The following is a 27,551-nucleotide window of genomic DNA, read 5'->3' on the forward strand; positions in this document are numbered from 1 at the left end:
GAAGCCGACCTGCTCGCATGGGATTAGGTCGTCACGCTCGACTATGTGTGACGTGTGTGAGTCGTGCAGCGACCAGTCGCTCGGCGAGTTTGGCCAGGTGGCTGGTGAGGGCGATCGGTCGGTGGCTGGAGGTCAGTTTCGGGTCCTTCCCTGCCTTGGGAATCGGGACGATGGACGCCCGCCGCCAGGCCGACGGCGTGAGACCCGAGGCCCAGGTCTGATTGATCAGGCGGAGGAGCGCGGACTTGGCAACAGGGCCCAGGTGGCGCAGGTGTTCCGCGCAGATATCATCCGGGCCCGGAGCCTTCCGGCACTTCATGTTTGGGAGCTGCGCTTCCAGTTCCTGGGGTGTAAACGGAGAACAAACCCCGGAGCGGGCGCCTCCACACTGGCACTCTCTTCCGTTGAGTGTCCTCAGTTCCGCCTTGGTCTTGGTATCCTGGCGTTTGGCTCGTACTTGACGGCTCACGTTGGCATAGGTCCTGTTGAACGCCTCGGCCTTGTCTCGGTCCTCCACGGCGCAGCGGCCGTGATCCCCGAGAGCCTGACCAGGCGGGATCTCAACAGCCTCTTCCATTTTCCGTAGGATCTTGTGTGATACCTACCTTGACCTGAGGACTGAGCTGCATCACAGTTTGGACTGCTGCAGCCTGCATTTGCTTAATTTTATATTGATATATTTTATTTGAGTACCTAGATATTGGCATTATGTGAGAACTCATCAATAGAATTGATGCATGTTTTATGGAAGTTGAGGAACATTTCTTACTATTGAACCTACAGTAGGTATATGGCATGCTATACCTACTATAAGCCTTGCCAGTTTGCCACTATGACCAGCCAACCATGCTCATTTGTTTTTTTTTTCTATGGCTTTTGTCATTGGTGTCATTGCTGGTACCAACAATTTTGAACTGGAAACAGCTTGCATATTTTCCTCTGACAATTATCCTTCTCCCTTGTGCAGGCTATTCTGAAGTGCCGTGGCAGCAATGCTCCGAGTTCATGGCCGACGGCTGTGCTGTATCCGGCTGACCGCTGCCCTCCTGCTAGTCTCCTTTGTACAAGTGATGTGGTCTCCACTGCAGCTGGGCGTACCTCAGCATCATGTGATCAGGACACCTATCACAGTGCGTCCTGCTGCTCTGACCGAGCCATCTACCAAGGAGGGGGCAGAGCTGCACTGCTCTGACCTGAACGCCACCTCTGTCGACGGCGTCCGCTGGACCCCGGTGCCCTCCCCGCAGCTGGGCGAGGCCGGGCCGTACTGCGTCCTCTACGACTGGCTGCTGGCGGCCCTGCAGCCGGCGGCCAACCAGAGCGTCACGCTGTGTACGCACGCCACGGCGGATGGCGCGGCGCAGCACGCGCCGCTGCTGGCTGCCGCCTGGTCGGCGCCCGTCTCGCTGGCCGTCTTCGTGCTGCCGGGCGAGGCGGGCGCGTTGGCCGGCCGGCTGGCGCACCTGCGCCGCTGCGACGCCGCCTTCCGGCGCCACGTCAGCGTGCACCTGGTGTTGGAGCGGCGCCGGCCGCCGGCGCTGGCCCGCCTGCCGGCCGTGGCGGCGCAGGGGGCCGACTGCGAGCGGCCGCCTCCCCAAGCCGAGCCGTCCCGGCGCCGCCAGCTCGGCCTGCCCTACCCGGTGAACGTCGCGCGGAACGCGGCCCGCCGCGCCGCGCGCACCCGCTTCGTGCTCGTGTCGGACGCGGAGCTGGTGCCCTCGCCGAGTGCGGTCACCATGTTCATGGACATGCTGGCGAGGCAGAGCCGGGACCAGACGCTGCTTGGGGGCCGAGTGCGGTCACCACTAGCAAACGCCACCAACAAGCAGGTCAGTGTCCTTATCACTGAACTGACTGGGCTTCCGAGTTCTGAGCTGTGTGCTATAAATATTCCTGCTGGTGTTGCTATGTTCCCGTGACTGCCACTCTGCCATGTTACCTAATTCACAGTATCGCCGGGTGTACGTGCTGCCCGTGTTCGAGGTGCAGAACCGGCTCCCCACCAGCAAGGCGGACCTGATCCGTATGGCGCAGGCCAAGGAGGCGGTCTGGTTCCACCGCTACGTCTGTCCGCACTGCCAGAAGTTCCCCGGTGTGAACCAGTACTTCAGCCGGCCGTTCACACCAGGAAGATTACAGGTTAGAGTCATGGGAGTGACTGGATAGACTGCATGCTAGAGTGGAACAGACTGTAACAGTTCTGGAGAGGTCTCATGATCCATTCGGCTTGGAGGCGTTATGTGTCGTGAGCTTGGTTTGCGACTAAATATGTGGCATTGCCATCAGTTGTGCGTGAAAATAATGGCAATAATAAAATATAAATAGTAAGGCATCTATCACTGATCAATTTACGTCATGACCAGTCGATTAGGAAACATAACTTGAATGGTTTATTCGCTATTCGGTTTTCCTCCCGACGGCTGCACAAAATACCGACGATCGTCTGTATGGGTCCGGGCGACCATTCCGTATTTCGCCACGTGTGTCTCGCCGCTGTCCCTCCTGCTCTGCTGACTGCCTGCTCCACTGTTGGCAGCCGCTCAGCATCGTCAAACGGGAGGTGCCCTACCACCGCTGGGAGCCCATCTACATCGGTACCCAGGCGGAGCCGCTCTATGACGAACGGCTCAGCTGGGAGGGCAAACAGGACAAAATGACACAGGTCAGAGTCCCCTCGCGGATGTCGGTCTGTTTTGGAAGGAGGCTGGAGACATGTTCATTAGCTTTACTTCGTATTACCTGTGGTTTATCGTTAAAATGGCTTACAATGACACCGTATCGCCTGGCCCGTGTCTCCCCGCGCGATCAATCTTCCTGTGTTTGAATTCAGGCATGACCCATGCCGTGCTCTGACCCATGCCCCGACCTGTGACCGGTCAGATGACGGAGCTGTGTCTGCGCGGCTACCGGCTGGTCATCCTGGACCAGGTGTTCCTCACGCACGTGCCGCAGCCGGGCGGGATCCGCCGTCGGCCGGGTTTCACCGACACGTCAGACGCCTGGCGCGCGCGCTTTGTCTCTCAGAACCAGCGAGTCTACGATAGCATTATCCACGGTCTGAAGCTCAAGTATGGCGGCGACACCAAGAAGTGTGTGGTCAATACGAGGAAAGTGAAAAAGGCGTGATCTCTGTGGGCAGCAAGGGGAGGAAGTACCGACTCTAGTCATGCATGTCGTACTTGATTATGGTATTTTAGTGCCTTAGTCCAACGGATTTTATATCAATTGTTAGCGGCTTGAGTTCGGGAATAAGAGAGTGATATTGATGACCTTCAGATGATATCATTAAAGTATCTCATTTTAAGTCGAATGAATTAGTGTATTGGAATCCGGAACTGACTTGAACTTGAGCGCTCAGCTTCCAAACATCAAAAGTTATTCTTGGCTCAACGCATCCTAAGATAATTGCGAACTTAAGTCTTCAAAGCTGTTGATACATTTTGAAAACAAGATGAATTCGGTTGTCGTACAATCAGTCAGCGACTCCGACTGTTTTCTTTCCTTGTTACACATTCTAACAGAAATGCAGGGAAACAATGAAAAGAAGCGATGCGATTATCATGTTAATGTTCAGCGGGTCCCGAAATTCCGAACTTAACATATGTCTGTCCGATGAGTGTGTGATGATTTTTGCATTTACGACTTTCTAGAGTGATTATTAGATACTTTCAGGAGTGATGTTACTCGCCGCCAAAGCGTACAAACTAGTTAAAACAGTGCGTGGTTACTCTGTAGCATGCCAGCTGTTAGGTTACACGATGTGTTCTAGGTGTCGTTGTTTCGATGCATATTTTCGAATGAGATATGCCGCCTTGGATATGCCTATCATGCGAGCTCTCGTGACACAACACCATTCTTTGTTTTTGCATGCACCGCCGTTACGTGCGCTTTCCAAAACATTATCTTTTTAACCAATTATATCAGGCGTGGTTGGCTGAATCCCGTCTGAATTAATCCATTAGATGTAGAATCTATCCATGGTTGGCAGTTATACCATTTGTTCTTCGTACACGTCGCAGGGCATCATGCAAGTGTGGTGATCGATTATCTGGCTATTTCATCGTGTGATATTTTCATTCTCATTGGCCCACTTTAGGGCGTTGGTTGTTGAACAGTATTTATAAAATGCTGTGTCGAGTGATACTCCACCGTGTGTTCGCAAATATAGCCAAATGTGCAATCATGTGCAATGTACAGCCTTACAACGAATGCTTGTCTGTTCGATTTGATGTTTATGGATTGTCACCTTTTGCTACGGTCGCCGGTTTTCTGGCAGACAATATATCCCAGCACCATGGAACTCCTTCTCTCACATCTGAGACGGGTGCCTTCCTGGAGTAGGAGTGCCTTCCTATACGCACCCACCACGCGGCGGTGGCGTGGCAACCTATTGACCCCCGTGGGAAGTTCTCGTCGCCATCGGGGGCGGCCGCGGTCGCTGCATCCATTATTAAGCCTGGAGCTGCAGTAGTGGTCAGTCGCCGGTGCTGACATGTGGGAATGTAGGTGGCGTTAAGACATACACTCATACACGCCAGGCGAGGTAGTAAATGACGCGGCCGCAGTCGACGGTCGTAGTCATGTCAGATAGATGTCGCTCTTGCCCGACTGTTGGCATGACCGGCCAGTCGCCATGGTAACAGAGACCCCGCATCGCGTGGATACAGTGAGCACAGGAGTCGCACCGTATCAGGTTTGGAGCAGCCCTGCTAATAATCATAGACACCCCAGACTCTTCACTTGCACTGGGCGGCTGTAGTTACCAAGCAAGATACACAGAACAGAACTTTGGAGGTGCCGCATAGGCAATAGACCTGGCCGATCGTTTCACCAACCCGAGACAAAACCGTCAACCAGTCACACGTGTTATGAAGCAGCGTAATATATTGTAATGATGCGTGAAAAACATGTAGATCCAAACGAGTGTGACGCGCGAGACACATAACTTCGAAAATGCGGCTTGTTCACATACCGCGAAAGAAAGATCTGAAACGACGACAGCCGGACAGCTGGAATAACATCAGAAACGAAGACATTTGATACACAATACACATTGGCGCCTGGGTTAAATTTATCTCGGTAGAGTAAGAAGCCGACGTGAAACTGTGCTATGCCAGGTGTCTTGGCAAACGAGGAGCAGAGGGGAGCAAGTCTCAACAGTTTCTTTCACATGTTCATCCGATATTACGTCTATGACGGCGAGAACACGTGTCAGGTGACGCTAAACAGCGACGACGCATGACAAACAATAGATTGGCACAGAAGCAAACGTGGTGCAATACCTACTTGGTGTTTGAATCAGCCTGTGTAGTCGACTGAACTTCAAACGAATCAGTGTACTGGGGCAGGCATGAAGTACGAAGAGTAGTTGGACAGCTTTAACAAAAACACTCTGACCGGGTCACATAACCAATTTGAGAGTCATTGTTCTGGCCACCGAGGCAAGAGTAATATTGCAGCTGGCAGACGGGCACACTTTCCCTGTCCGGCCAAGTTTTCAATACCCGCGTCTTAACACGGCTTTGGAAGCTACCACACATGACACCAATCATTGATCGTTTTGTATCAGTCCTTGCTCCTGTCCCTCCATTTGGGGAACAGCTGTGGCACATGTGTAAAACGTCTGGTCGTGGCGCCGAGCAGACTAGCCGTCGCAACACTTGAGATCACTGAACCGATCTGAATCTCACTGAATGGAAGGCTTCCACTCGCTCGCACAGTCCGAACGCGGCACGTTGTAGGCACCAGACAGCAGCCATAACACCGGTGAGATAAGCCACTGTGTCAGCGGCTTAGCTCTACCACTGGAGCTTTCCGGTCCCGGAGGAGAGCCGACTCGCCTTGTCCGTCCTCGGAAGAACGCCTTGCCGACTACATCCAATGGACGATGGTCGCGCTGTATCGTGTTAGCTGAGACAGCACTGGGCCGCACAATATCGGCGTGCGCCAAGGCGGGGTCGCTGCTGCACGGACGGCAAACCATGCCAAACCATCCGCTCACAGCCTGCTGGACGACCTAGTACGGGTGTAGGTCAGAAGCACCTCCAAACTCCATCTCGCCGCACCACCGGTGTGCGCTCGGCGCGGCTCGCACTTATGGGGCGCAACACACATCTTGGCCAGTTCGAGTTCACGCCTTGGCCGGACCTTCAATGACAAACCTTTGGTCACTTCAGGCATAACACATCGGCCCCGAGTCCGTCAACTAACACTGGCTGGGGGAGCTTCCACCCACATCATAGCACGTCGTCCTCCCCTCACTTTTTACAGCGCCTCGCAGGTCACCCTGCCAGCGCGTCCAGAATTTTCTTTCTGTCAAAACTGAAGTTCTCCCAGCTGGGCGCCGAGAACTCGTCGCCGATCGCTGACCGGTCCTCAGCCAGACTGGAGTTGCTCTGCGACTTTGTGCGACTGCGCGAGCCCCGCGAGGCCGGCTGCGCGGGCCTCTGGGGCGTGGCGGCCGCCTTGGCGCCGCCACTGCGGCCTCGAGAGCCGCCGCGGGACGCCAGCTCGGTCGGCTCGTCCTGAAGGACCTGCGGCAGGGGACAGCGGTGTGAGGAACAGATATCAGTGACCGGGGTCTGGTGCAGCTATAGTTCGATTTCTGTTCAGGATAGGTATTTATAAAACACTACAGGGTATCGATAAAAGTTTCAGATAGCACAACAGCGAATAAAAATAAAAAGATCAGCAGCAGTAATATCATTAAAAAGTAACTGCTAGGTACTGTCCTACCGATGCGATGACAATGGTAAAGTACACCAGCAGCCCTGAGTGTGCTCGACTGTTGACATGATTCTCCTTCCCACTTCCAGCATGCTGCGGCGAGCGTAAAACCAACCACCATCACCGATCCTTTTCCTCCCGACATCCCGAGCTATGGCAATTGTAATGCCCATTCGTCAGCCCGCCCGTCAGTGCACACCCACCTGGGAGCCCGCCTGCTGCTGCCTGCCGCGCGCCTCATCCGGCGGCCTCTCCCGTCCCCGGCGGCGGCCACCCGTCGGCCCCGCCGCCGGCCGCTGCTGGATCCACCGCTTCAGCGCCCGCACAAACGGTATCACCATAAAGAAGCTGTTTGGACTGAGCCCGAGCTTGGCCTTGGACGGCGCGTCCCTCTGACCGGTTGGTAGGTCCGCCACCGCGAACCACTCGATCGACTTGATCTCGTTCCGGGTGCGCGGCTGAAACTTGGTGGCTCGCGACACGCCCGGGATCAGGTAGAGCCGCACGCGCTGCTCGTTCACCACCTGCTCCAGGTAGTCTTCGCGGCTGAGCGCCTCCGAGATGTCGTAGCCGATCTCCTCCTGCACCTCCCGCACGGCGCACCGGTGCAGCTCGCCAAGCTCGGACTCGTTACACTTGCCCTTGGGGAAGCCCCACGAGGCGCGCGAGTAGAAGCCCTGCACGAGCAGCACGTGCTGGCACGTCTCGTCCAGCAGGATGGCGCCGCACGTGGGCACGGCCAGCTTGTACTCGCGCCAGCGCGCCAGCACGGCCTCGAAGTCGGCCAGGTGCGGCCTGAGCAGCGGCAGGTGGTGGAACAGGTGCAGCGCGAACTGCTTGATGCCGCACGGCTGCAGCTCGTTGCTCTCGTCAGTGCAGTAGAAATCGATGTAGAACCAGTGGGCCAGCTCCACCTGAGGCCAAACAGGGACATAGTCGCGAATGAGCAATATATTGGTGCTTAATTTGTTTTGCCATTTGCAACAAGGACAAATGTGGGATGTAACTTGAAAGCAGTCTTTTGCCACCAGAGTTGAATGACTATTGTCAAATAAAAAACGTGTTTTCTTTTGTAAGAGCTCACCTTTATATTTTTGCACTTTTACCAAGAAAGTTACATACCTATCTATCCATTAGTGACAGGAAACATTTGTCATTTTTGTTATCTACTGATCATCAACTACAAGGGTGACCAGACTTGGGGATCTGGGGACAGAACATTCTGAAACAATGATCCTGAACCCCGTCATTGAATATATCTGTGCCATTCCTGACGCACCTGGAACATGATCCTGTTTGTCTGGGACTTCTCCTCCTCTGGCACATTGATAATGAACCTGCTGCACAGGTCATCCAGAATGTCTGTCGGAACAGTGTGCTCCCTGCCGTTTGACATCTTGGCCTGAAACAGAAATGGGTCAGGCAACAGATTAGTATCATGAAGCCAGAACTCAGCCCATGTTGATGTTAATTGTTGCAAATGTAAAACAATGAAAGACAAATCATGACATGGTCAATTGTCAAAAGGTCCACTAATTCATTGAGTATTTACCTTAAAAGGTCATTAGATACCCATTTGAGTAATGACTGTGTCTAGTTGGTTTGGTATTGTATTGTATTGTATTTACATTTAAGAGCGATCCACATACAAAGTGCGTGGCGATTACTGCTCAGAATCCGTATCCGCGGTTGCTAATCTAATCATTCAAAACAGTTGCACATTCACTCACGTCAAAACTAGGACAAAACACTCTCAGGACAGCCTCATCGCTTTTACCCACCCCTATCCTATTGGTCAGCGACGATGTGCTGATTCATCGTCCACGATTGCGGCTTTAACAGCGCGGGCGAAGCGGGCGGGAGGCAGCTGCGACAGGTGAGGTGGCAGGCTGTTCAGCAGAGCTGCAGCTCGATAGCCAAACCGCCGCTTGCCCGTTTCCAGCCGTGGACGGGGAAGATGGAAGAAGTGATCTTGTCTGGATGGTCTCTCGCGGATAGCGCTATTAGCGACGAACAGGGCTGCTAGTTGCTCAGGTTCACGGCGCTGTATGACCTTGTGTGCGATGACAAGGGTGTGGAAATCGGACATACCGCGCGGGGACAACCACCCGAGTTTTGTTCGCAGGTCGGAGACATGGTCAAATTTACGGCGGCCGAAAATAACTCTAGCGGCGAAGTTAAGAATTTTTTGGAGTCGATCGAAATTTTTTTGGGACCCATTACCATAAACTGAAAGGCAGTACTGGATACGCGATACAACGAGTGCCGTCACGAGCGTTCGAATGATGCCATCTGGGAGACAGTGGCGCGCATGTGAAAGACCAATCAACAGTCCCGTACACCGGCGGCAGAGTTCAGAGACGTGTGCGTCCCATGACATAGTGCTGTCAAAAGTGACGCCAAGGTTCCCGACTTGTGCGCACGGTTGCAACGCTGCGTTGCGGAATGGTACTCTAAAGTCTGGTAATTTACGAAGATTTTGACGAGTGCCAAATACAATAAGCTGTGTTTTACTTGCGTTCACTTTGAGGGCGTTAGCGCAAAACCAGTCGTTGAGAGACGCGAGCGAGTCCTCCATGCGCGAGATGAGAACTTCGAGGTCCCGAGCTGGACCGCTAACCAATACTTGAGTGTCATCGGTATACTGAAACACTTTTGCGTCGCCCGCGTATAGCGATAAGTTGTTAGAGAAAATGGTGAAAAGAAGCGGCCCTAACGCAGAGCCCTGGAAGACACCCATGGCATTAGAAAGAGGCCTAGACAGCACTCTACGTCCGGATACATCTTTCAAAGACACGCTCTGAGTGTGTCCATGTAGATAGGCGGCGAACCAGGAAATTTCAATGCCGTGTAACATCAGTTTTTGCATCAGAAGATCGTGGTCAATCACGTCGAAACATTTACTGAGATCGAGAAGGCATAGCATTGACAAATCCCCCCTATCAGTGGCGGCCAGGATGTGTTCAGTGACAGACAGCAACGCGGTTTCCGTGGAGTGCCGGGGGCGGAAGCCGTGCTGGGAGGATGCCAGAAGGTGATTATGGGAGAGGTAGGCGTAGAGCTGCTGATGGACAATGCGTTCAACTACTTTCATGATTACAGGAACTAGGGAAATGGGTCGGAAGTTTGCGGGGTCTGAAGGGTTACCAGACTTGAACAGAGGGTGAACTATGGAATGTTTCCATGAATCGGGGATGTCAGATTGGATTAAGCAGGTATTGATAATATGCAGGATGACACCACCAATAGCGGGGAATCCGAATTTCAGCATGCGGACACACACGTTATCGGAGCCGCAGGCACTCGAGTTACGCATGCTGAAAATAATCCGCTCGAGCTCCCCCAGTGTTATCTCACGAAGTTGAAAACTGCATGCGCCGACACGGGTGAGACGCACATCCAAATCGGTGGGAGTGTTTTGGGCTCGGATCTCGTCAGCGACACGAGGACCGACAGATACAAAAAATGAATTTAAATCATCGGCAGATAGATCGGGCTGGACGTCTGGGCCGTCCTTCTTCGCGGCTACCACTGACCTGATGCACTGCCAAACTTTGTTGGGGCCCCGCTCCCCAATTTCCCTCCGTATCTCTATTCGCCTGTCTCGACGCACTGCCGCCCGGACTGAGCGGTTTAGGTCTCTGTATTCGCTCGAGTTGCGGCCTAGATGGCGAAGCGCAGCGCGACGTTGAGACATGAGGTTACGGGTGGCGGCGGAGACGGGAGGAGCGGTCGGGTTACGGATAGACACACGCTTGATTGGGGCATGGGCATCAAAAACAGGTACATGAGGTCAAGACAAGCAGCATTTCATATAAGATCAGTAGGCACCAAGACTTAACCGATTTGAAGCCTCCTTTACTTGTTTCAATATGAGTTTTTACCAAAATTTTCGGAGTCACAAGTTCAAATGAAGTACAATATGAATATTCTTCCTAAGTCTCCAATGCAATGTTCATGTACTTTCATTAGGATCTTTCTTTTATAATCTGTCAAAGAAGTGCCAGAAATCTAAGCACCTAACGGCTTGCCCTTACCAAGACAAAAGAAAAACTGATACACACTCTTGCCTTGCTACATTCTCACTTTGATTAAAATTTGCTTAAATAAGGTCTTAGCCAAGTTTTAGCTTGCTCTTATATGTTTGCATCTTTGGTTATTTATCTTAATCACTAACCAACTATTTGAAAAAGGAAATAAATCAGAAAATACTACTTAGATGGATGTGGACTTATATATGTAAAGTGGTTGAAAAGGGATGTTATACATTAATCATCATTCAAGTTGAGATTTTTTATAAATGAATGAACATATCACAATCTTATTTACATTATTTTAAAACGTTTTTTGCATAACGTTATCTACAACCCAATCGTTGCGGTAGAAAAACAGGCAAAACAATAAATTAGTCGCGGCTATCCTGGATACTGCGGCTGAACCAACGATTTGCAAAACACGCAAATATACACCTTTCTGTTACATTCCTCCAAAGACATGCACATTTTTCCAAACTTAATGAGATATAGATATCAAAAAAATGTTTGCATGCAGCTAAAACACTTTAAACAAGTTAAAAAGCCCATAATATTTACCGACATGCAACACCGTCCACTTGGCGCATTCGCACAACAACAAACAACGTGTTCATGAGTCCGACAGTGCGTTTGATTATCAGATGATATAAAAGTCTAGCGGCCAATCATATTTCTCTATTCTGCATTGACCAATGTCCGTCAATCAAGGACGTCCATGGTATGCGACCGTAAGCAGCTGGTTACGTCTGCTGAACACACTCGTGAGTTGCATGAGTTTGTTATAGGGCCCAGATAGGGCCTTGAGTTTGTTGTGGTTTTTGAAGACTGTTGTGGGGACGTTGATGATAGTTTAGTGAAATAGCTTTTAGCATTTTGGTACCTATGAGTTAGATTATTCGATTCTTGTTAAAATGAACTCGTCAATAAATATCAAAGATGAATCAGAACATTACCGTGTGAAATATTCAAAACTAAAACGCAAGCTTAAAACATTGGTGTTTGTAAGTTAAGCTTAGATTTTAAAAATATGTTGCCTTGCAGTTTGTTCACTTAAGTCTCATATCCATGTTCACTGAAGGTTATTCCATGATGAACATAATTCACTCACATTTTTTAGATACCTTTTTTGTTGGATGGGTGAATAATGATTGATATCAGCCAAATTGTCACCTCACATAAAGTATAATGCTTCCATATCACCCTTACATGAGTTACGCTTGTTGTTGCTTTTATCTAGTCTAATGAATGTATCTTGCACTTTCCGCAGGAAAACGAGTCCTATCGTGACGAGTTGCAGCGCTGCCAGCGGAAGCTGCTAAAGCTGAACCGCGACAAGAGTTTCCTGCTGGACCGGCTGTTGTTGTACGAGACAGCAGTCAACTCGTCTGACTCGGAGAGCACTGAGGACTCGGACACCGAGCTGGACACCAAGCACGCCCGGTACGGCATGACACGGCGGGTAGGGGCAGCATGGGAGGGAGGGGCTGCTCAGAGTGGTCTGAACTGGAGAGCGGGACGGTGGGTGCTGGGTTCCTCGGCGTGGGGAGGGTCCTCTCTCTGCTGATAAAAGGACAAATGGAGTTGTTGGTGACATGGTAATAAACTAATAAGTAGATTTTTCTCTAAGTAGGTCTGGTTACGCCAGAGAAAAGAAAACCTTGGACGTTTTTGTGGGTGTTTTGCTCTTAATTATCCTTGAGACCTTGATCTTTCCGGTTTCAGGAGAAAGATCGATACTGGCGCAGAACGTTCCCCGGTGAAACGAAAAAAGCAGATCATCAAGAATAAAAGCCAGGTAAGCAATTAATAAATCATTATGGAAAATATTTCAGTGATTGATTAGATCGCCTGCGTACGACGATCGCGATAGGTACGCAGTCATTCGCAGGCAGTCCGCAATGCTGCCCCAGTTTCAACGGTTTAATTTTCCTGTCTGCGGCATCCATCTGCGGCCCCCTACTTCTCTGTCTTCAACACAACAAACCACCACACCGAACCGAACTCTGAGGCATACATCCTCACCCACCGAGGCCACCGTTCTATATATCCCCCGTACCTTCAGTGATCATATAGTCTTCTCTAACCACCTTTCGCCCGTCTCCGTTATCGGGCAGGCGTCTCGAGCGCAGGTGTCTCGCGCGTTCAGCGACTCGGGCCACATGACTCCCGAGGAGGTGGAGCGTCACCTGGAGACGCGCACGGCCGTCCGCCGGCGGGACCTGGTGCCCGAGCGGGCGCCGCTCACCGTGCCCCGCCAGCTCTTCAGCACGGAGGATGCCGAGGAGGGCCGCGAGTCGGCCGGCACCGCCAGCAATGTCGAGGAGGAGGGACTCGTCATCGACTTTCCAGAGTGAGCGGCGGAGTGGGAGGGGTGGAAGGTGGGATGGGAAAGCGGGGAAGGGGCTAACGGTGTGGGGAGTGGGTTAGAGTGTGAAGTGGTGGGAGGGTTTAAGCTGTACAGAGGACTGCGACTGTTACGTCGCCCGTCGATGACGTAGGAATGGGATCGGGATAGTGGAGTGTTAACGCAAAGTTAACGAACGAACTGTTAGCGTCGTTAGATCTCTTTGTACGTTCATTTGTATTCGTTTGTGCGCACATTGACCGTTTCGTGCGGGTTGATTTGTAAGGGACGTATTTTGACGGGGCCTGATGGGCAGGCACTGACACAGCTCGGCTTCCGTTAAATCGGTGGGTGGTGCTGCCTCAGGGGGCTCACGTGGGTCCGGTGGACGCGGCACTTGTATAGCCCACGCTGGCTTATGTGGTTTCTCAGAGTCAGAACTGTGACACATAGTCGCGGTTGTGTACGTTCATGACGTAAATATCGCGGTTGTCATTGTTTCACGTAGTTATTTGCCTGACCATCTCTCATAACGCTGTCACTCATGTTCATCGATATATATAGTCAATTTTGGAAACGAGATTGATAACTGATCAACTGCTCGGTCATGTTCCCCGGACATTACGGTAGACTCCGGTCAATAAACATGGATCGTGCGCTACCAGTTATGGATCGTGCATCCACCCAGTTATCTACGGTCTTCTCAAAGGCTTTGCGATAATGCACAGTCGTGCCGTTGTGATCAGTCGGGTTATCTGTCTCTGAGGAGTTTGCAGAAGCATCTCGAGGACTGTAATGAACGAATGGTGGACACGTCGTTTGCATAGCATGTAGCAGGCTCGTTACACTTCGTAGTTGTGTCCGTGATCTGTAGAACAGAACTTAAGATTTGAGAATCGACACATATAATAAGTACCTATTTGACAATTCTGACTGTATTCCTCTTCAGCACACATGAGCATCACAAAACAACACTATAATGAGACATCCGTCAATCAGCATTCCATTCTCGCTGACTCATACGCTCCGTCGGACTGTCACGTCGTCCACCCATTCCACTTCCACCCTCTCAGTGCATCCCTCTGCCCTAGCTGGCCGCTGCGGCCGCCTTCTCTCCGGTCTCCGCTCCCTGGTCGCCCTTCTCCGGCTCCGTCGCCCCCTCCTCCGGCGGCGGGACCGGCTCTTTGCGCCATGTCCGCGTGACGGGGTCCCTGGCTGGCATCCAGTCCGGTACCACCTTGCTGTGGATGCGCCAGCGTCCGTACTCGTCCGCCAGGTGTTTCTCGAAGACGACGTACTCGAGTACGTCCTTGGCCACCACCTCCGAGCCGTACATGAGACGGCCGAACCGGTCGTAGATGGCCAGCAACTGCCGGGGAGTCGGGGGAAGGGGCGTGAAGATGAGGATGTCGGGGAGGCCGGGCGCGGGAGTTGGGAGTTAATGAGAAACGAGAGGGGTTAAAGGACTGGATAAACAAAGGAGAGATCGACGTCTGCAAGTGACAATAAACAGTCCGAGCGATTGAATTATCCTGACTAATCTCAGACGGGTCATACCTATCTCCAGACACACTCAATATTCCAGTCAAACAGCAGCGAGATATATCTACCATCGCTAGCTGCCTAATCCACATTGAGACTGGTCAGGCATGATGCCGTAGCGCTTGACAGGACACCATCGAACTATTCACGACTATCCAGCCCCGACCTTATCCCGCCAAATCTCCCCGTCCTCACCTGTTGTGTGTGCAGCCGCACCGTCACCTGAGCGAACACGTTCTCTTTGTTCAGGATGTCCGTGTGGCGCACGTGAACCACTCGCGGCGGCTCCAGCGACTTGAGTAGCTGCCATCGGACCGTCTTGTGGCGCACGTTCTGCATCATTTTCGGGTAGGCCAGCTCTGTGGAGGATAATCCCGTGCATTAGGGTGTCAGACTTAGTGGACTGTGGAGCGCGGGCGGTTCGGGCGTCTACCGAAGATTTACTATTTGATGCAGCACACAGCCTTCCTTACCGAGGTTAATTCCGCCACGATCAGTGCTGCCACATACAGTATCTCTTACCACCGTCAAATACATCAGTCCGGTGAACACTGAGCCTTACGAACCCTAATTCCCAGGCAATCACACAGACTACTAAATATAAACGAGCGTGTCACCACCACACACTCCCTCCTGAGCCCCTCTGGGACCAGCACCATTCGTTTCCCATCCTCCGGGTCACGCACCGGTCACGTTGGCGTGCAGCGTGGCCTTGTCCCGCGCCGTGAGCGCCTCGTGCGCCGCCTTGTAGATCTCCACCGCCTGTTCGGCGAACTCGCCGACGTCAAACTCTTCGTCGTAGCTGCGGATCTTGCGCACGGACAGCATCGACTTGCCCTTCTTCTCCAGCGCCGTCAGCCGCTGCTTGGCACCCTGGCGGCGGCGACAGGGTCGGTCAGCGGTCAGAGCCTGGGTCACGGACGTCAGGAGACTGTAGGGAAGCCCTGCGGTCGGATGGGAACGGGTTCAGACGCATGAGCGAACATTGGGCTGACATGGCATACAATATGCCCACCGAAAAGCGTGAATAAGATAGTTTGAGTGGGAAAAAAGATGGTAGATCTCTTACGCTGTAATGCACGTTGTCATCTCTCATTACGTCTAACCACAGGCCAATATCCATCTCAAGCATCCCTGAAACTTTATTTTCGTTTGTTTGTTGGGGGTTAGGGGCGCGCCGACTGCGAGGGGCTTCTTATCCAGAAGCAATTATCCACCGATCGATTTCGTTTCCTCTCTCTCTCCCTCCACTTACCGTGGTGGAGACGATGGAGACCTTGCCGTCGCCCTCGGGCGGCACGTACTCCTCGAACACGCCACCCGTGCAGCCGATGCTCATGGTGCGCTCCTGCCACGGCCGCGGCGGCAGCATGCCCTTCTCCTTCAGCTTCTTACGGATCTCGTCCGGGCTCAGCTGCTTGGCCTCCTCGTCCTCGTTGAAGTTGGGCAGCTCCACCTTTATGATCTGTGGAGAGAGAGTGGAGCGCATAGTGGTTGGAAGGTGCTACTGTGGAGCGCATAGTGGTTGGAAGGTGCTGAGTGGAGCGCATAGTGGCTGGAAGGTGCTACTGTGGAGACTATGATGAAGGCAACTGGAAGGGTTACCTAGCTCATAGCTGCCGCTGGTGAATATTTCAAGGCTTTGTATGCACAATAAAAATGCATTTGATATCAAGGATATGATCCTACTGCAATATATCACCCTACTTGTGAATTGTTAAGTGTGAACCAATGAATAAAAAAAATACTACGAATCCATCATAATAATCTCGCATATTAAAGAACAAACGATAATCTGCCGTGATATTTTTTAAAGTCTCATGAAATCTTAAGTACTCCAATAAATTTCAGTACAGTAATTAAAACTGAAATGGATAGCCTAGAAGAATGTTCCCATCATACCTTTTTCCCTCTGAGTACTCTGAATTTAGGGTTCCAGTGTTTGAACCTCATCTGTTCAGAGGCAGGGAGTTGTGCAGCCAATATTTGTCTTGTTTGTTGAGGAACTGTCAGTCGACATGCCTGGAACAGAGTCAAACAGATAAAGAAGCTGCACATCTGAAGCTGAGAAAGTAACATCACTCAAAACTTAGGTGCAGTGATGTGGTTACATTACAATTGTCTTGGAGTAAGAAGAATGTCATCACATGTAAATAATTCAGGGAGAAATCAGAGTAGTCTTACCTTTGCCACTGTCCCAATAACTATTGCAGACTTCAGAACTGTAGTCATCTTTTATGATCATATGAGTTTAAAATGAAGTTAATGAACTCTTTGCTGCAAGGTGTTAGCACAAGGTTAGCATTTCCATACCAATACAATAAAGAACAGTTACATGCTTAACTGCTTCAGTAAATCAAAATGTATCAATAATTGCAAAACTGATAATGCTGTTGCATCTTCGTGTTTACAAAAGAAAAAGAATTCATCACGATAACAAACTCCAAATGTAAAACATATCCCTACAAACATTACCACAAATTTGACATTTACCCCTAAACCGTATGCACATTATATAGAGAACTGCCGTATGCAATCCAAATTAAATGATCGCCACAGCCCACGAGGTATTGTATTGTATTGTATTGTATTTACGATCATGGGCGATCCACACATCAACATGGCGTGGTGATTACCGCCCAGGGAAAGCGCTATCACTATCCGAATTCACTCTCACTGTTCCCATTTGGTATTTCAATTTTGTCCTCCCTATATTTTCTAGGTTCATTTTTTCTTTCGCACGATGCTTATAAATCATAATAACATAAATAAGTGAAGATTATTTACCAGTTTATTTATGGTGCACAGCACGTTTATCCATTTTTCCGGAGAGCGTCAGCTATGTATCAAGAGCGCCTGAATTGTCTTACTTTTGGGCTACCACAGTGAAGGGAAAATTGTTGCTGCCATATGAGCAGTTTTGGGTAAATAACTCTGTTCGGCCACAAAGGAATGCCACCATGACCTTAGGCCAGAGGTGCGGAGTCGGAGGTGAAGTTTGAGGTGGTCAGAACTTCGAAGTCGCCAGTTCTGATCAGAGTCGGAGTTGGAGTCGATTTTGAAAGCCAGAATCGGAGTCGGAGTCGGAGTCACCGAGAATCTTCTGACTCCGCAGACATGCAGGCGCCAGGCAGGGCTGCACATGGAGCCAGAGTGGGAGTATCTTGGGAGTAGGCAAGGGAGTAGGTATCCCGGAGTGGGAGTATTTATCGGAGTCGGTCAGAATGGACAGTTGAAATCTGCCCGGAGTCGTAGTCGGAGTAGGAGTCACCGAAAATCCGTCGCCTTCGCTGCCCTGCCTTTAACATATTTTTCTTCTTCTCTCGATTGCTAATAAAAACTCCAAAAGAGCTAAAACGTGTCTGCCATTTCATTCAAATCGAACCCGTTGAATAATTTTCGGCTCAGACCAGGTCACTGACATGTCGGTATGTTGCCATTCTAGACCTCAGCCTGCACCATCCTAAAATGTTGCTGCTTCGCAACACGCCCGGCGCCATATGGGAAATCCTTCGCATGGGGAGATGAAATTACGAGGTGGCTTCAGTAGTTACCTAAGCATCAAAGCCCTGACAACTTGCTTATTTCGTTTTTTTTTCAGAAGGATCACATGGCCCCACCATTTCTTACGTCCTATACCTACAAGTCAATGCCCAACTCACGGGGTAAAACTGTCGGTGCTGAAAATGGCCGCCAGAAACTATCAAAGATTGTCTCAAGTTAGCATATGAAATCGTTAGCTCATATAGGGCGCCTTGAAAGGTTTGATGCGGAGCTTTTGGGCATTGTCGACCTTAGGCACGTGACAAGTCACGTCATGTTGAGGATTAGGGGAAGTTGGGGGAACGCCGAATACTTTTTTTTTCTGACGCCCGTAGCACGCAAGGTAGACAACATAAGCTATTCTTGTTGGCGTCATTCGAGAGGCCAGTCTTTTGCCTGTCAAACATACCAGGCGCATTTGATGAATTCGCATACCGTTAAGCGCACAAACTAAAAATATCAAGGAAGTGATTTTTTCGGCGTTGCCCCGGACTGCGGTGAAAGCCGAAAATGGGAGAAATGATCTACGGGGAATGCCGACATTGATGTTTTGCCACTTTATCTCAAACTTTATCCAGAATTTATCAAAGCTGACACGCGTTTTAAGAGCTTGAGGACGCTTGGTGCACACTGGAAGTTATAATTGTGTGATATAGTAAGAAAATGCCAGGTAAATAATTCCTTATAGGTAACAGGCCGTTGTGTCGGTTGAAAGTGTAATTTGTGTGACTAAAAATTCGCGTTGCTATTCTACAGCAGTAAAGTCCACGTAGCGTGCTTTAACGTGCGTAATTGCACGTTTTCGGCATTACCCCAGCCAGCCATACTTTCATTTGCAGGCCCATAACTTTTCAACGTGCAGTATAAAGTTCAAATAGGCAGCACACTTATGCAAAGACATGCTGAAGATTACTTGACCGAATTGGCCAGACAAACGGTAGCATAATGAGTAAGAAATGCAGCTTCAAAGGCGCATGTAGTAGGGGAGAGTGGGGCACATTCGTGCATGGGGCACATTCGTTTTCAGCAGTTTATGGGAACACGAGTGACTGCACGAGCTCAAGGTAAATTATGGAAATATGTCTATCATTGCCGCCCTTCGTTCACCGTAGAAGACAACACTGTACCTGCTGTCATGCTTGATAAAAACGCAAATTTGTAATATTCGTGAGCTTTCCAAGCTTATCTCATATCATCCATTTTCGTGATCCTGACTCGGAAATGTGGTTCAGCTTTTCAAAATTGGGGGTGAAGAAGCCCACTCTATTCACGGAACTGCTGCAAACTTGTTTGTTGAAAAAGTGTCATTTTTTCAAAAAGAAATTTTGAAATATATTACTAATAACGTTGTGGGGCAGGTTCGTGTACGCACTGCCTGGGGGCACATTCGTGCATATTTTTCTTAGTTTTTGCGATTTATGACTTTATCTGTAGTAGGTTTCTCTAATGACGCTCGCCTGACTCAGTCTCGACTGCTTGCGACGTCGTGACGAGCAATTCACGCGAACTTGGCGAGGTCACGGAGGCCGGCAGTTGGCACATTCTTGTTGGCCAGCCCATTCTTTCTACATTTGTTGTGCAATGCATTCTTGTCGAAAGGAATCAAGTGAAATGGCCCCCTGCCAATTTCCTTTGGTAAATTTCTGGTAATGCCCGGTAATTTCTCGAATTTTGCCGGGTGAACGGAAGTGCCCCATCTCTTGAACGAATGTGCCCCATAGGTGGGGCAGTTTCGTGCAAATGTTCAGAGTTAATAAAAGTCATTTTTTCTAATGGAAGCAATAATTTTATAGGATAACTTTTAAAGAGGAAAACTATCTGCAATAGTTCCTTTCCATACTACAATCAACAATTTTGCCATTGCACTAACCAAAGAACAGATATATGGGTTTATCCATTTTTTGCACGAATGTGCCCCACTCTCCCCTACAAGGAACGCGTACCTTGAAAACGCTCTTGGCGCCCTCACAGCCGAAGTATTCCGAATGACGACTCGTAACAAACATGCGATAATTGTAGTCACTTAAGCTTCAGAGCATCACTGACAGGTGGCATCCATGTCTTACGGTTTTCGAAATATCTCGAATTTCGGCTTTGCCCCAACTCCGGCATTGCCCCAACTTCCCCTATCAATAGACAGTAAATTAGACAGGATTATCAATAATAATAAAAAGTCACGTCATGCTAACATCGCTTGCAGTCATCGGAGTTGTTCGCCACTGATTCCCGATTGAATTGAGTCGATACATAGAAACGTTTTGAGCTCTGACTGAGCAAGGCCTTCCAAATCAAATACCTGATAATGCAAGTGGCCTCCTTTGGCCAAATTTACGTCCGGTGTGGCCTTGACCGATCGTGATATGAGGTTATCAGGTTAGCACCTTCTATGTTTATCTTTCCCAAACAAAAAGTGTATCATTTTGATGTGCACCATCGTGCCAAAATTGCGACCTCAGTGACAATTTTGGTCACCCTTTCTGTTAAAACCAGATCAATAATACCGTTGAATATTTCAGCTGACCTTCACTTTGAATTATTTCTGGTCAACTGTTGCCCCGCCGAATGGTAAAAATCAGGGTGGGGTCATGATGCACCAACTTTACCCCATCACGCGGCAGGAGGACCAATGCCAATAATTATAGGATTTTGTTCCTGACGACCACTCTTTGCCTAAGGCGGGCGATAGTCATGCCATTCGTTTGATGGGGATTTGACCCTCACCCACATAAAGCAGACCTCTGACGTCTTATCCGACCAGATTGGGACACTAGCATTGCCTGAGGCAATTCACCGTCGCGCTCCCGCAAGGTGCACGTTGCACAGGTGCGACTTGTGCACGTCCACATGGTGGAGTGAGTTGAAAACACCACTATGTAAAAACCAGGTGGGTGCGATTGAGCTGAGCACCACGACATACCGGAACTGCTCTCTGAGACTGCATCACTCAGTATAAAAACAGCTTCCACACACACACGACAGAAGCACCAATGAACCGGAATGCTGCAATAGCACGCACGAGGAAACCTGTCTGCGGTAGACACCGGACTGTGATATTTGCACATTTATACATTAAAACCAGCCCATTATTAACCTTCGCCGGATCTATTGGTTTTCTAAATACGCGTCGGCCGAGGGGGGGCTGGTACTACGACCCCCCTCGCCGTATCGCCCCTGATGGAGCTAAATCGTCGCGAAAAAAGCGAGCGTGTGCGCCGTTACGATACGCAGCGATTGATACCCAATTTTAAGGTCTCAAATCAACTGGTGACCTCTGAGGTCAGGGCAAGTGGCCCAATGTACGGGTTCGGCTTATGGCAAATAACTTCGCAAAAAAATGACCGTAGAGTCGCGATCTTGACAGCATCGTGTTTGCCTTGCTCAGGCGCGTCGAATGGTATACTTGTTGTTTGGGTGAAGTCAACTTGAGGTGCTGACCTCGGGTCACGGTTAGGTCAGAGCCCCCCAGGTCATGAACTTGTTCGGAGGAGGTCATGTTGCATATCATTCGATTTGACAGGTCTTTTCGAGTCCATTGGTGGCTTTTCCGACTCGCCAGCTCAATTTGATCAGGAGTTATTAACGAAAGACTCTTATGACCCCAGTGACGTCATAGATGACGTCACGCAAGCCCACCAATGCAAAAGTGATGCATCAAAACTTGCAAGAAGTGCATGAAATCACGGTTCTGTGTCGTTGAAACAGTTTGAGATCGTTCTCGGTGCCAAAATATCAGTTATCATTTTCTCCCATTGACTTATAATGGTGAGGTCACGTAACTGACGTGACCTCACGTGACCTTTGAAAAAAAATATGAGGTCTACAAGTTGAAGGACCTCTAATGGAATACTACGTCCTGTAATTTTCATCTCCATGTGAAACCTCCTCTGGCACTGAGGGCGTTGCAAAGTTGCGACATCTGAGGACCGTGCAGAGGTTCACTTATGACGTCATAGGCCAGTGACCTGACCTGACCCAAAAATGCGCTTGGTGTCAAAAGATCTAGCTTGAATCAAAGATCACCTTTGCCAAGTGTGACTTCTCCATCGCCAGCTGTACGGAGGTATCGCGAAAAATCCTACGGGGGGGGGGGGAGGGGCACCCGCCCTCCCCTCGGCCGGCGAGGGTTAAGCACACAGATTCGTGACTTCAGGCACTCCTTGCAAGGTTTGGTGCGTCACTTTTGCAATGTTGACCTTGTGTGACGTCATGTATGACGTCATTAGGGTCATATTACTTTTTCGTCAATAATTCCCGATCAAATTGAGCTACCGAGTCGGGAAGGCCACCAATGGACTCAAGAAGACCTGCCGAATACAATGATATGCAACATGACCTCTTTCGACCAGCTTCGTGACCTGGGGGCGCTGACCTGACCGTGACCCGAGGTCAACACATCAATTTGACCTCACCCAAACAAAAAGTTTATCATTTGACGCGCCTGAGCGAGACGAACGCGATACTGCCAAAATTATAACAGCCCATTATACATACGTACATTATAACACCAGCACGAAAACTTCAACATGCTCACTTATCAAAGACACCATAGCTTGAAGACCTCAGGCCTCAGCAAAATACTCGTACAAGACAACTGTTCAGCGCCACGGGTGGAGACTGCAAAAGTACACACAAAAGGATCACCAAAGCGTGGAGACTGCAGTATAGCACAGGCCGCTGGAACTGCGCTTTTCGGTCGGGTCGGGTCGTGCGGGGCGGCGCTGTTGTCGGCGGTGGCTTGGTTCGGCTGACCGGGAGAGGTGCCTAGACAATAGACATAGCCCAGACACTTGGGCTGTGCGCCAATCCCAGGCCGTTTGTCATGTCTATATATGTTGTATGTATGTGAAATACAGATGAGATGAGATGAGATGGGCACAGAACAGCATCATCAATATGTGGTGCGGAGACTGCAATATATCACAGGACAGCAGCACCAATGTATGAAAACTACAATAATACACAACATACCCATCATACCATAGCGTATGGACTCCAATATAATGCAGGACAATATCACCAATTGGTGGAGTCCACGATATAGCACAAGACAGTATCGCCAATGGAGATTGCAATATAGCACAGGACAGTATCGCCAATGGAGATTGCAATATAGCACAGGGCAGTATCACCAGTGTATGGAGACTGCAATGTAGCACAGAACAGTATCACCAATGCATGGAGACTGCAATGTAGCACAGGACAGTATCACTAATGTATGGAAACTGCAATGTAGCACAAGACAGTATCACCACGAGATGGAAACAGAATTGATTCGCCTGGGCTGGCCCTTCCGGACGAGGAGTTTTGGTGCCTGATTGCCACTTCTGGCGTTTTTTTTTTTTTGTGGAGCATGTTACCGATAAGGAACTAAAATTGGCGTACCTGAACGTAATCCAAGCCAGATCTTATGATATCGAGGACATTTTTAGGTCAGGTCAGGCCACTGATGACTATCTCAATCACATAATTGAATCGTATTCGTAGCTTTAGTACAGTAATGTCGGTCTTGATCTTTTGAATTGTGGACCTCGCAGGTCGTCATAGGTGACTTCACTATAAGGTCACATCAGGCCATTTTGGGTATATGATGTTCACATCGCGCTTTCGATTTCAAGAGACCGTGCTTGTTCAGCCACAACTTTCTTGTCACCATGGCACATATTTGCTGCTCGCAACTGCAGCTCATAAACCCAGCTGCACCGGTGCACGTCGCGGACCCCCGTGGCGGCACCTCCCGTCCAGAGTCCTCAGGCGGGGTGGCCGGTCCTCCTGCTCGCGTGATCCCGGCGCCCCGTCCGCAGAGGCCCGTGAAACCAGTCTGGGACGGGGCGACAGGCCGGCTGATCCGGCCTGGCCTTGAGGCTCATCTCGAGTGTGGGTCGCACACCGGGACAAGTAGTATATCACACCGTTTGAACGGCACGGGTGTTGTAACGCTTCGTGTCCAGACGAGCTGCAGCGCTTAGTGTGAGGGACTGAGCCTCCCGTCTCTGCAGGACACGGAGCCCCTGAGGACTGTCGGATGGCGACTTGAACCATGCGTGTGGCATTGCGTGGACTTACCAGCCTCAACAAAGGACCAAAAGAGAGGGACACGATACCATTTACTGTGCCGTCAAGCAAACGAGAAGATACGAACATACGCGAACACATGAAAACTCGTAATGACAATATTCGAACAGTCAGGTCATGGGTAAAATAATACTATCTCATCCAAGATCAAACTAAAAGAAACGTCTTCATTGGAAGAAGTTAGCGCCATCACTCGTAAACAGAAACTGAGGTGATGTGCTGAGCTATTTTTACCAAAAAAAAAAAACAGAACCAGACTAATGAGTCAAAATGGTTGGATTCCAAATCCAATCCAAATATAACCGAAAAGCTTATGAATTATAATAAACACAAAAACCTATATAGACTGCGCTGGAGCTCCTCAGCTATCGTCAATGGTCTGTCACTCACACGACTCCCACGCTCCAGTACGCTGTGGTGCTGCCGCAGCTGACAGGCTGACCGCAATACGATCATCCGAGCAGGTCAGTCAGTCTCTCTCCCGACCCAGGGAATTCCGGACCAAGTGCACGAGCGATGCCGGAGCTGGCGTCGCGTGTGCAGTGGGGGATTGGGCCGAGTAAGGACCTCGGGTGGCCCGACATAAGCCTGGCATGAGACGTGCAGGATGCGACTGCCGGGGATCGGTGAGAGATACAAGAATGCACCATCGGACACGACATCGGACTGTACTCTCGTTGAAGCGTTTTATGACAAATGACGCTGCAGTCAGTTCAAAAATGTCCCCACTGCTTTCATTGTGGGCACTCGTACGTCGACTGTTCTATACTCGCATTAAATTTTGTGTCAAAGAAAGAAAGAATGAACGCCAGATGCAGAACCCCGGTAATCTGCTCAGTTGCCGCGTAGCACAATAAAAGAAACTTCTGTTATAGTCCCTTGCTTTGCTGAACTATTAAATTAATTTACTTAGAATCAGAGTCGTGTGGAGGCGATTTATTTACTTGTAAAGTAAATCATAAGCACGCGTTTTTTGTGAAGTTCTCTCTAGCTCATACCTATATAAATCAATTGGTGCTAAACGCGCATGATAGTACGTTAAAGCCCGCTCTGAAATGCACAGCCATATCATGACCACCCATCAATTTTCACGGGTAAAATAATGGCGGCACAGAGCTCTACGTGGCATAAACCTCCGCCCATCTCCAAAAGAGGCCAGTGCAGCATGCATGATTCCCAATGGGTCTTTTGTGCAGCATAGGTAGGATTGCATTTCTGTAGATTAAGCTCTTATATAGCAGTGTGGGATATTCGGTCACGCTACGCTATGCATAATTAGGTGACAAGTTTTAATTTTAAGAGAAAGATCCGGCAGCTTTGACACTAATATACTGCAGCAAAATCAAAATCGGTGGATTCTGAAGGTAAAGCTGATTTTTAGGCATGGAATCTGGCCCTTCAAGTTTTGGTTTATCTGAAGCACCTTATCGGAGTCTTTCGCTTTTAGAACTACATACCTATCTCTTACGACTTTTTGCTAAAGATAGCCCATGTGGGCTGAGTTGCATTGTCGGAATTCACGAGTGGCGAAATGACCAAGTATCTATCAAAATTTTGCATACACAATTTTTGATATTCAAAATGTGAAAGCAATGAAATTACTGGCCATTCAAAGTTAACTAGATCCTTTTGCTAAACGTTACATATAAACAAAGTTATCTGATGACGAGTATATGACGTAAGGTGAGTATAAGACGAGTATTATTTATGTTAGACGAGTATTATTCATTATTTTCCTGTGTTCCCTGTTCCACAGTTCCCTGTGCGCAGCGCCCGCGGTCGGCCGCAGCGCCGGGAGCTCCGCTCCCTCCGCCCCACACCGCCGTGTGCCTCTTCCGAGTGTGAGACTGAGTGCGTCTGGGTGCGAGTGAATGTTGTGCGAGAGTGTGTGATGCCCGTGCTGAACCAAGTCTCTAAACTTGGTCCATCGACGGCATCGTGATGCACCGTGACACCGCCCGTCACCTGGTCCTGCTGGTGCTGACCTTCCTGCTGGTGTCCGCTGCTCGACCTGCGCCGCTTCCAGCTAGTGCGCGAAGAGCACCACCACCACTGCCGTTCCACACCGACGACGACGACCGTCGGACGTGCCGACGCGCCGCCCGGTCGCCGTTCCTGGCGGCGCCGGCGCCTCTGCCCTGCGCCCATACTCTTTCCCCGACTGGGTCTCCACCCGGCCGTAGCGGCCCCGCCGCTGAACGGGCCCCGGGCGATCACGTGACCCGGCGTGGCAGGCGCGGTGCCAGCGCCCGGCGCCGGGGGTGCAGAGGCGGCCGGGCGTGGCGGCGATCCGGTCCCGGCGGCCGCCGACAGAATCTTCTAGCGGGACTAATCAACATCCAGTCCCTGCTTCCCAAGATCTTGACTCTTCAGCATGAACATCTTAACCGACTTGACTACGACATCTGTGTTATCACCGAGACCTGGCTGCGGCCCGCCACTGCGTCCCGGCTGGTAAACTTCCCCGGCTACACGCTGCACCGAGCCGACCGGCCGGGTGGCGCGGGCTACGGTGGGGTGGCCATTCTAGTCAGGGACAGCTACACGGCGTCTGTCATCCCCCAGCCTGCGTCAGACTGCGCGGCCTGTCGACTGGAGTCGCTGTGGCTGCGGGTGAAGCCGGCGACCGGCCGACAGTTCTCCATCGCCGCAGTGTACGGCTCTCCAGTAAAAGTCTTGTTGGTTTTGCTTTTTCGGACATATCTGGTCCTATATAATGTTTAAATGCATAAGTATCAACCCGGATTATGTGTATGCACATTTACCACGAGACTGTGAAATTTCATCGTTGTATGCCAAATACTTTCCGAGATATCCACCAAAAACCTCATTTTCTGCCGTTTGGGGTATTCTGGCCGCAATCTTCCTGGGATCGCCTATGACATCCATGGTGCCACCTAGCGAGAGGACGCGGAAACACAGAATCATGAATGAATCGAGCGCGTAGTAAACGGTGTATGGAAGGGAGGCTCGGCAGAGGCTATCCGGGTGGCCGGCGCGCGGCGCGCCCTTAGGCATCGGCCGACCCTTCGGACCGCGTGAGGTCAGAGGTCGCGCTCGGGAAGTCTCGGCTCTGGGTTTTAGCGCTGTGCAGTCAGGAAGGGAGGGGAGGATAGCGCTAGCCCGACTGACTAGTATCTCGGCTGATTCTGTGTGGTGGAACGGATCACAGAACGGGATGGTGGCTAGTGGTGGATGATGGGATGATGGTGGTTAGGTTAGTGCGTACTGCGTAGAACGTAGCTGAACATGCTTTTTTTCATGGCAAACAACATGCAGCATAATGTGCG

At 50.3% G+C, this 27,551-nt stretch overlaps 4 protein-coding genes across 12 annotated transcripts; 2 read left to right on the forward strand and 2 right to left on the reverse strand.

Moving 5' to 3' along the window:
- Positions 1-101: 101 nt before the first annotated feature.
- LOC122366180 (beta-1,4-glucuronyltransferase 1-like) lies at positions 102-4,300 on the forward strand. The gene is made up of 4 exons (XM_043338123.1): positions 102-1,829; positions 1,951-2,139; positions 2,537-2,662; positions 2,881-4,300. The coding sequence occupies exons 1-4, from the start codon at positions 993-995 to the stop codon at positions 3,124-3,126; spliced, it is 1,398 nt and encodes a 465-aa protein (XP_043194058.1). The 5' UTR covers positions 102-992; the 3' UTR covers positions 3,127-4,300.
- Positions 4,301-4,866: 566 nt separating this feature from the next.
- Positions 4,867-11,395, reverse strand: LOC122366173 (m7GpppN-mRNA hydrolase-like). 5 transcript variants are annotated; one of them, XM_043338105.1, is made up of 5 exons: positions 11,323-11,361; positions 10,569-10,715; positions 8,006-8,128; positions 6,930-7,640; positions 4,867-6,533 (listed from the first exon to the last, which is right to left on the reverse strand). In XM_043338105.1, the coding sequence occupies exons 3-5, from the start codon at positions 8,120-8,122 to the stop codon at positions 6,282-6,284; spliced, it is 1,080 nt and encodes a 359-aa protein (XP_043194040.1). In that variant the 5' UTR covers positions 8,123-8,128; positions 10,569-10,715; positions 11,323-11,361; the 3' UTR covers positions 4,867-6,281. The 5 variants fall into 5 exon arrangements, with proteins under 5 accessions (XP_043194040.1, XP_043194039.1, XP_043194041.1 ...); XM_043338104.1 differs by lacking the exon at positions 10,569-10,715 and having other exon boundaries at positions 11,319-11,395; XM_043338106.1 differs by lacking the exon at positions 10,569-10,715.
- A 133-nt stretch (positions 11,396-11,528) lies between these two features.
- LOC122366175 (transforming growth factor beta regulator 1-like) lies at positions 11,529-13,797 on the forward strand. Its single transcript, XM_043338115.1, has 4 exons — positions 11,529-11,761; positions 12,028-12,200; positions 12,483-12,555; positions 12,875-13,797. The coding sequence occupies exons 1-4, from the start codon at positions 11,672-11,674 to the stop codon at positions 13,112-13,114; spliced, it is 576 nt and encodes a 191-aa protein (XP_043194050.1). The 5' UTR covers positions 11,529-11,671; the 3' UTR covers positions 13,115-13,797.
- Positions 13,798-14,024: 227 nt separating this feature from the next.
- LOC122366174 (probable 39S ribosomal protein L45, mitochondrial) lies at positions 14,025-26,427 on the reverse strand. 5 transcript variants are annotated; one of them, XM_043338110.1, is made up of 7 exons: positions 26,247-26,427; positions 16,831-16,923; positions 16,549-16,668; positions 15,902-16,111; positions 15,333-15,519; positions 14,842-15,005; positions 14,025-14,473 (listed from the first exon to the last, which is right to left on the reverse strand). In XM_043338110.1, the coding sequence occupies exons 2-7, from the start codon at positions 16,876-16,878 to the stop codon at positions 14,192-14,194; spliced, it is 1,011 nt and encodes a 336-aa protein (XP_043194045.1). In that variant the 5' UTR covers positions 16,879-16,923; positions 26,247-26,427; the 3' UTR covers positions 14,025-14,191. The 5 variants fall into 5 exon arrangements, with proteins under 5 accessions (XP_043194045.1, XP_043194046.1, XP_043194048.1 ...); XM_043338111.1 differs by having other exon boundaries at positions 26,227-26,426; XM_043338113.1 differs by lacking the exon at positions 26,247-26,427 and adding an exon at positions 17,434-17,509.
- Positions 26,428-27,551: the final 1,124 nt, after the last annotated feature.

Source organism: Amphibalanus amphitrite, unplaced genomic scaffold, assembly GCF_019059575.1.
Source record: "Amphibalanus amphitrite isolate SeventyFive unplaced genomic scaffold, NRLGWU_Aamphi_draft 000789F_arrow, whole genome shotgun sequence".
Classification (NCBI taxonomy): Eukaryota; Metazoa; Arthropoda; class Thecostraca; order Balanomorpha; family Balanidae; genus Amphibalanus; species Amphibalanus amphitrite.

Excerpts from the sequence above, each read along its gene's own strand:
- LOC122366180 (XM_043338123.1), top strand. The coding sequence starts at position 993 with ATGCTCCGAGTTCATGGCCGACGGCTGTGCTGTATCCGGCTGACCGCT. Across the intron at positions 1,830-1,950 it reads CAAACGCCACCAACAAGCAG|TATCGCCGGGTGTACGTGCT; the intron begins GTCAGTGTCCTT and ends CCTAATTCACAG. Across the intron at positions 2,663-2,880 it reads AACAGGACAAAATGACACAG|ATGACGGAGCTGTGTCTGCG; the intron begins GTCAGAGTCCCC and ends GTGACCGGTCAG.
- LOC122366173 (XM_043338104.1), bottom strand. Across the intron at positions 7,641-8,005 it reads CAAACAGGATCATGTTCCAG|GTGGAGCTGGCCCACTGGTT; the intron begins GTGCGTCAGGAA and ends GTTTGGCCTCAG. Across the intron at positions 6,534-6,929 it reads AGCAGCAGGCGGGCTCCCAG|GTCCTTCAGGACGAGCCGAC; the intron begins GTGGGTGTGCAC and ends CCCCTGCCGCAG.
- LOC122366175 (XM_043338115.1), top strand. The coding sequence starts at position 11,672 with ATGAACTCGTCAATAAATATCAAAGATGAATCAGAACATTACCGTGTG. Across the intron at positions 11,762-12,027 it reads AGCTTAAAACATTGGTGTTT|GAAAACGAGTCCTATCGTGA; the intron begins GTAAGTTAAGCT and ends CACTTTCCGCAG. Across the intron at positions 12,201-12,482 it reads CTGGACACCAAGCACGCCCG|GAGAAAGATCGATACTGGCG; the intron begins GTACGGCATGAC and ends TTCCGGTTTCAG.
- LOC122366174 (XM_043338110.1), bottom strand. The coding sequence starts at position 16,878 with ATGACTACAGTTCTGAAGTCTGCAATAGTTATTGGGACAGTGGCAAAG. Across the intron at positions 15,520-15,901 it reads TCTCCATCGTCTCCACCACG|GGTGCCAAGCAGCGGCTGAC; the intron begins GTAAGTGGAGGG and ends CGCCGCCGCCAG. Across the intron at positions 14,474-14,841 it reads TGCGGCTGCACACACAACAG|TTGCTGGCCATCTACGACCG; the intron begins GTGAGGACGGGG and ends ACTCCCCGGCAG.